At 33.2% G+C, this 8,780-nt stretch overlaps 1 protein-coding gene across 1 annotated transcript in view; it reads left to right on the top strand.

The window, feature by feature from the left end:
- Positions 1–8,780, top strand: part of LOC106474940 (importin subunit alpha-3-like) — a 32,921-nt gene that overhangs the window by 16,157 nt on the left and 7,984 nt on the right. The window contains exon 2 of the mRNA XM_013935639.2: positions 8,031–8,242. Coding sequence (XP_013791093.2) covers positions 8,031–8,242 — 212 coding nt within the window. The remainder of the gene's footprint in view (positions 1–8,030; positions 8,243–8,780) is intronic.

The following is an 8,780-nucleotide window of genomic DNA, read 5'->3' as shown; positions in this document are numbered from 1 at the left end:
CACAAACGTCTAATTTGAACCAATGCTGCATTCAACATACCATGTGACACCCACAAATCAATATTAAATGTTTTTATATTATTTACTTTTAAATGAAGAAGTTAAGTAATGTATAATAATAACATTTGAATTATAATCTGCAATTTGATACCAAACTTATTAATATAAATTCATAACATAGTAGATGAATAAAATTTTGAATGCAAGTCAACAAATGAGATGACATGGCCTTTGATCCGTGACTCGTGTTGATAGGGTTAATGTTCTTAATTTTAGAAGCTGGAGGAACTACCCACCAGTTAAAAAAAAAAACAACAACTGGGATCAAAACCAACTTAGAACTGCTTTAATCCAAACTTATAAAAACTGTCACATGGATAAATTGTTAATTTAAACATGAAGAACTCAAACCAACTAAAACAGTACACGAGACATGCCTAAAAAATCCAGTTATAAAATTTGTTTAAATAGCTTTAAATAGCCACTATTTTGTCTTAAAGACTTATGGCTCCGAGAGAGGGACTATTCCCAGCTTTGAACAACTATAAAGCAGTTGGTATGAAGGCTTACTGTATATTGAACATAGAAAATTAAATTAAGGTAGGAAAAATTGTTTGTAGTTAATCACATGATCCATGGAATCCCAAACCCATTGGCTGGAATCCCATTTTATGATGATCTCCATTAAATACAATATTTTTTTTGCTAATCAGATTCTTTTTTTTTCAACATCTGAAATACACAGGAATAAAAAGATATTGGCAGCTCAGGAGGCAGAAGAAAGAAAATGGCAGTCACAGAATCCCTTTCTGATAAAATACAGTTAATAAGCAACTCCCAAAGTTTTACTGATATTGCTAGTGGGAATTGGTTATCACATTTTACATCTTTAGAACTTAAAGAATTACAAACAGGTACTTATCTCTAAAAAAGTAAAAATCTTTGATGTATAATTACAGTGCGACTCCCTCATTGGCTGCTCTCCACAGAATATTTCACTGCACATGCACTGTGTGGTATAGTTATGACTACCTCCATCATGCCCACATGATGACAGCAATTTGCCAGGTAAAATTAAAATAGAATCCATCAAAATCTTTCCTTATAATTCACCATCTAAATTAAAATCATAATTGGTAGACCATTTATCTTAAAATGAGCTATGAAACTTGGATGAAAACACTGTTGGAATTGAGCCGATCAGTCACATTTTGACAGCTGCACAGAGCTATTCTAGCCACATGTCATAATGAAAGTGGACACAATATCTTTGACATGAAAATACTTGGTACTAAAGGGAATGCTTTTATTCTGAAAGCTGAAAATTTTCAAGATGAGATAAGAACTTGGCTGGTATTGTGTGGATGGCAATATGTTTACTTGATAACTTAACATTTACATTGATTGACTATTTATTGTTCATAGGAGATGAACCAGGATAGATAACCCCTTTACTGAGGCAAAACAGTGGATTTCTCACAGGATACAATGCACATAAAAGTATATATATTTTGTGCCCCAAACATGCTCAAAATCACTCTGAGAGCACCTAATTTTCAACATTTTTCAGAAGGTTCAGAAAGCACCATGATCCCCCAGCTCAATTTACTTGCACTACATGCTCCTAGCTCACTTCTTGAGATTTCAAAGTTTTTATTTTTCCTACTGACATTCCTGTTCCATACCTCCATTGTTTGCTGTGTCACACAGACAATTCCACAATAGTAGCTTACATCAACAATCAGGGTGGTGCTTTTTTTTTACAGTTTTTGGTTTCCTACAGTTTCTCTACTTTTATTGGCTTCATTTGGAATATGTTCAGCCTATAATTTTTTCAGTGTGATAAATGATGGGGAAGGTTCTCTTTCTCAAGATCATCATCTTCAAATGAAGTGTACCCTTCGTTCCCTGGCTTTTCACTGGTCATGTGAACAGCTGGGTCATCCAGTGGTCAGTGCCATTGCTCCATCAAAAAGCTTTGCTGGTCATCAGAGCCTGATCCAAATTCTCTGGTAGTGGATGCCCTGAATTAGTTGTGGGAAAACCTTTTCCTACTCTGTCTCCTTCGTTAAGTGCTTTCCGAGATCAGTTACTGGAAGTGAAAGGTTTTTCCTTATCTCTTCACTTTTGCCAACTTAACATGGTTTCTCCTGTTACATAGACTTTTCTATGGGGGAACCAGTTCTATTACCATTATCAAAACATTTTCTTTGGCAACCTCGACTTTCCATTTTTTCTGACTACATTCAACTTCTTTCGCTTCAGAGCTAGCTGTTGTTCAGTCCTTTTTACAAAAAACTGTCAGTTCATTCTTGCCAGTGCTCTTTCTTGGTTTGTCAATCTCTTGAGCTACCATCCAGAGTTGGTGCATTGAGCATGTATTGTTTATCTCTAACTCCTCAACTCCTTTCCTTATGTTTTTGTTTCTTGATCATGTTTTATTGGTTCCTTTCATAGATGATTACAGAACTGCCTTGTATGCCACCTTTTGATCCCGTGTAAGCTATCAGTACATTTTGTTCCCACTATTTAAGCACCTCTTCCAAGCCTTTTATCTTCAATGACCATATGTTTCTAGACATTACCATCAATGGGAGTTGAGTTTAATCTTAAGTTTGTTAGTTTCTCCCTTTTTCAAACCTTTAATGACTTGTTCACTTTTTACATCTTTCTCTCAAAACACATTTACTTTTATTACTTGAATCAGGCTGAAGGCATTTTGATATTTATGCTCTCAAACCTTAACATACATTATTTTTTTGGAAGGTCTTATACCCTGGTGAAGCCTTCCTACATAAAACTTGTGCTGTAAGAAAACATAACCACTTTTTATCATCTGTTGTAATTGCCTAGTATAATTCTAGTTTGGAGGAGTTTTTTTATTTTAGCTTTTACCGAATTTTTCAAGGGTCTCAGAAAAGGTTGTTTATATAATATGATTAATCACACTTTTTTATCTTGTTCTATGTTAACAAATGATTTGATACAGTTTATCTATCTTGTTTTCTGTGGTGTTTCTGAACACCTTAAAAGTGAATTTTGGGTTGCATCTCACCAAATTTCCCATAAGGCAATGCCTCTGGCATCCTTGTCTCACTACCCTACAGATAGTATTCTGCAGGTCAGCATGTTGACTAATCTGAATGAGTTATCAAACTTTTACTTACATCACGTTGCTGTTTCTTCAGCTTTAGGTTCCATTTGCTTCTGGTTGTGATTCTTTAAGCCAAGTTGGATCCCTAGCAGTTAAGTTCTCTGTTACCTACTTATTTATCATTTGGGTCCACACCTGTGTTGTGCATGGTAACCCAGGTACATCCGTACCACCCAACACACCTTTTTAACTATGACAGGCATCTGTTTCATGAAATAAATCATGGTTTCTATTTTTATAATGTGAGAGTTTCTGTTTGAATGGATTCATCTAATCAGAATTCTCCCATCCATACATGTAATAGCTAAATGTCTGTTATGCTCTATATCTCCTGAATGGTTAATTGTCAAAAAAGAAATTACATTTATCAAAATGCTTATTTTGAAAAGTACATTACAGAAAAATCATTAATTTTTTGCAATTCCTAAAATTTCATATTGATAACAACATCGAACCATCAGCCTTCATATATGCTGAATGGTCAATCTGAGAAAAAAAGTTATTAAGAAAAAATGTTTATTTTTATGTCGACTGCTTGAAAGAAATATTTGAATGATGGGAGCATTAACAGAAAAAACCCCATAAAAATAGGGACTTGTTTGAGTATATATATATATATATATTTGGTGTTATTTGGTTTATATATTTTGTTATTCTTATTTTTTTCCATGTCACTATTATATTATATACATGCATGATTTTATTATACCATGTCAAATAAACTGATTTGAACTTAATTGAATATCTTTCACTTGACACTTCTAATAGAAATGGTAACTGCCAAAAATGTGCTCACTTCAGTAGTGGTCTTTTTTTCTTGCATTCAGTAAAATGGCAAGGAATGGTGGCATCCAGTGGAAAAAAAATCTGTGTAGCTACTTAGCGAACCTGAGTGCTCTATTATGCTGAATGCACTCATTGCATTAAAACCAAAACTTTTTTGCCAGCAATGCATCACAGTCAGTCTCCTTTGCATAAAATCAAATGTAGTGCAATTTTCGTTATTGATATAACACATGGAATGCCAAAAGATGGCTGTAAATAGCCCACTAGACAATTATATTGCTTATACACTGTGATCCAAGGGATTGGGTTGACTGCACATTTTATATTTATTCATCATTATTTTTAGGAAAATTACTGCTAAATTGTTTTAATGGGCATTTGCTGGTGTTACATATACACCTTTGCTAGTGCTGCATGATAACATGTTGCCTTCTGGAAATGGACAGCAGATGCCATCTGGTGGCTGATATTGCCTCAGCAGGTATATTTCCCACATTTGTGTGTAGATCCTTTCATGGTATTGAAAATAATTGGAATTGAAATGACTGTTCTCCATATGATGTCTCATAGCTCTAAACAGGTTTGGGAAAACCTTATAGCTTTACTTCTGTCTTTTCTTTACCTTATTTGGTGTTTTCATTGCACTGTCGTGAAGGTGTGAAGACCATCCTCAGGTCTGCCTGAGTCTCTGATTCTCCTCAGATGCCCACTTATTAGGGTGAATTGGCCAGCCTTTGCTTCCAGGAACATGTCAGTCATTATTTATTACTGGCTTCCTCCTCTGTGAATTTTCTGCTGCAGGTGCAGGAAAATGCATTGCAATCTGATGCTGAATACCTATAATGCCACTATCTGTAACCACAACTGAGAATTTCCATGGCTCTACGGGTACATACATGACACCTAATCTCCTTTATATATTATTTTAAGGATGTCAAGGGTGGTGAGGTACCCTCTTGAGAAGGTTGCCTCTCTTTCAGATTATCCTCATTTTGATACATTCTCTTATGAGGCTGGTCTGTTTTCTTTTATTATCCCTTAAATCCACTTTACTCTAATTTTGGATTCTGCTTGGTCACATCTTTCACTTGTTGTGGACTAGTTTGTTAATTTCTCAACTAAGAGCCCAACTTTTTGTAAACCAGTGGTTTTTAAGACTCTCGGGTACTCTCTTCCCTTTCAGTTTGGGTATTCTGACTTTTAGTATTTCATTGGAAAATCCACTTGATTTGAATTTAAAATGTTTAGAATTAAAATGAATCTCAAACAGGTACTTACCTCTGAAATATAATCCCACCCATCTTCCCACAACTAGGAGATATGTGGTTTTCCACCATGACTACAATTAAGAAATCTAGGTTATAGTGAGAAATTGGAAATGTAGAGGAAGAGGTCCAAGGTGTACCTAACCCTCCTAGGTCCAACAAAATCGGACCAAAAATTCTATACAGCAAATGTTGTGATGCATGCACAATATATCACGTAGAAGATCAGAGAGTAGAGAACACTAGACAAGTTGGTACATGCACTGCATTGTGTCAAGGACATTCAGAACCTAAAGTCACATGATTGTTGACAGTATAAGAACAAATCAACAAGGAGCCCCTTAGTTTACAAAACATTGTGAGCACATGGAACATTGCGGTAGTGTAGGCTGATCCCCATAAATTTTTAAACTGGATTTACAAGATTCGCAGATAATAACTCTTAGATGACAAAGAAAACTCAGTAATCTGTAAATCTACAGAAAATTGACATTCTAGATAGAAGGAGCAGAAGATTGAGACCATTTAGCACTTAAAATAAATATTGTATAGTATTATTATTATTATTATAAAGAATTCATTATTTAAAAGATTGCCTACAGGATCCAACCCAGCTTGCTGTAATGATAGGCTAGTACTAAATTCATTAGGCTAACAGTGAAGTTGGAAAGAAATGTAGCTAGTAGGTACGTGGTATATTTAGTAATTGTTGTAAGGCAATAAAACAGTATATGAGAAATGCTACATTATATTTTTGGATTACTTGCTGATAGTGCACAAAAATGTGTAAAGTTTGGTTGATTACTAAAAACACATTAGTGAGAAAAATGTTCTTTCAACCATAAGTCACAGTTACATTTGTTGGATAGTTAAAGTAAATAGTATCGATGATCTGGAAGTAAATTTCTTCATTGATGAATTGTTGTGCTTGTTTGAAGAGTATTGATATAATTTTGATAGCTCATGATATAAGATTAATTTAGTTACGTCTGTTATTTTTCTAACATGCTTTGACGTGACATTTTTGTTTTTGTTAATCAATTACAAGAAGGTAGTTAGTCCTCAGAGCGTATGCCAATTTCCTTGTGGACTTTAATGTATCTATTAAAAGTGAATGGCATTTGTGTAAATAGACAATTAATATAGCACTGGTTAATATTAGGGAATAAGAAATGTGATGATTAGTAGAAGCATGCTCCCATTAAACAAAAAACAGTTTTGGTTTTTGCTGAATCTTAAAGATCCACCTCGAGTGTACATGGACCCGATGAATAACAAATAACTATTCAGTTTGCCAAGAAATTTAACATCACTAAAGAAAAAGCTGATTATGTCATATACATAGAATAATATAATTCAGTGGTACTTACACAGGGCATTTTGAAAAGTACCCATATTCATTTTCTTGGGGATTATGTCATATACATAGAATAATATAATTCAGTGGTACTTACACAGGGCATTTTGAAAATACCCATATTCATTTTCTTGGGGATTATGTCATATACATAGAATAATATAATTCAGTGGTACTTACACAGGGCATTTTGAAAAGTACCCATATTCATTTTCTTGGGGATTATGTCATATACATAGAATAATTTAATTCAGTGGTACTTACACAGGGCATTTTGAAAAGTACCCATATTCATTTTCTTGGGGACATTGATTTTAACTACAAATTCTAGCTTGAGAAAAATAAGACAGCTTCAAACATTTTGCAATGAAGTAATATATTTAAAGATATGAGTACATGAGTAAGAAGCTACATCTTATATCTAAATTAATCTAAAACCCCCATAGATTGCACTTTCAACATAGCAGACATAGTGAGAGCTGACATTTATATAGCTGGAGAATACAATTCTCAGGTCTTTATAACACAAGTCTTATTCAGTGTTGAACTTGTGTATTTTACATTATAACTATTATTTTAAAGTAACATGTATTAAGAGTTTAAACATGAAAAATGCACAGATAGTGATATGGAAGTAAAGGTCTTTGTAATTAATTTTTAGGTGACTGATAGGCTTGTACTTTAGGGTAAAGAGTGGAATCAAAGTGTGAATTTTTTTTCTTCATCCCATACTTTTTTGTAAGAAAAATTTTTTAGCAATTAATATAAATTATTGAAATGATTAAAATACTGTATGTACCTTACAGGCAACAAAACATTTTACTAATTTTTTTTATTCACAGTGAAAGAAAATGCTAAATTAATGTCAAAATATTAACATGTAATCACAAGCACCTCACAGTGTAACAGTATATATATTTGACATAAACAATACTTTCTTTAAAATTTATGTTAGAACCCAAAGTTTAAAAGCTTTAAATACATGCACTCTGTACACTAACATAGTTCAACTGGTTGTTAACTTAGGAAATAAATTCACAGAACAAAATACCACACAAGTCTTAGCATAACCCTAATCCTTTGACATGATGATTGTTCTTTTTTTTAATACTTGTAGCAAGAAATATTAATTGTTAAAGCCAAATCTGTCTCTCTTTTTCTCACACACACTGTGTTTTTGAATATGTAATTAAACATAATAAGTAATTGAACATAAGACATTCTTATACATGTACCATTGATTCTGTTTAAAAACTATATTGTTTTGCATGTTAATATATAAATGTCCAATGCTAGTAAAGTTTTCATATAATCAATTTTAAAGTAAGCAATGATTTTTAAAATTTGGACTGATGATGAGGAAATGAATGAAAAATAACTTTTGGAAGATTGGAGAGATACATTAGATTATAGTTTTACATTCTGACTTGTTCATGCCTTCCAACATGAATTTTTTCTTGAATAATAGGAGATGAGAAGGAGGAGGAATGAGGTGACAGTAGAATTGAGGAAGAGTAAAAGAGACGAGTCTCTCTTAAAGAGAAGAAATGTACCACAAGCTGATTCCACCGATGAAGATGAAGCAGATCGAAGCCTTAACCACACAAATCTTGAAGTCATTGTTCAAAATGCCACTAGTCCTGAGCCTGGAGTACAGCTTAGTGCAGTGCAGACTGCAAGGTATGTAGTGGCTTAACTCCGGAAGTTTACATCAGAACCATAGTAACTTTGCTATGTACAAGGCTGAGTTTTTAATGTAAACATTTTGGATGACAAAAATATCAAAATAAACACAAAAGTATTTAATTGTTTCTATTTAAGGTTATGATTAAAACATATATAACAATGATTTCTGACTACAGATTTCATTTGTTAAATGAAAATGAATGTATCCATTGACATCCAATGTCACCAATTTTATCTCGTATCACACACTTAGTTTCATAATTTGTCACTCAGATTGAAATTAGTCTAATAATGTCACATGAACGAGTGCTTCAATAACATCCTTGCAGCTAGTGTATAAAAATGATTCCTATATGTTTTTGCAATATAATTTGTCACTCAGATTGAAATTGGCCTAATAATGTCACATGAATGAGTGCTTCAATAACATCCTTGCAGCTGGTGTATAAAAATGATTCCTATATGTTTTTGCAATATAATTTGTCACTCAGATTGAAATTGGCCTAATAATGTCACATGAATGAGTGCTTCA

This window comes from Limulus polyphemus, unplaced genomic scaffold (genome assembly GCF_000517525.1).
Source record: "Limulus polyphemus unplaced genomic scaffold, Limulus_polyphemus-2.1.2 Scaffold7884, whole genome shotgun sequence".
In the NCBI taxonomy this organism is placed as follows: domain Eukaryota; kingdom Metazoa; phylum Arthropoda; class Merostomata; order Xiphosura; family Limulidae; genus Limulus; species Limulus polyphemus.
Note: the sequence above shows the minus strand (reverse complement) of the source record. Positions and strands in the feature narration are given on the sequence as shown.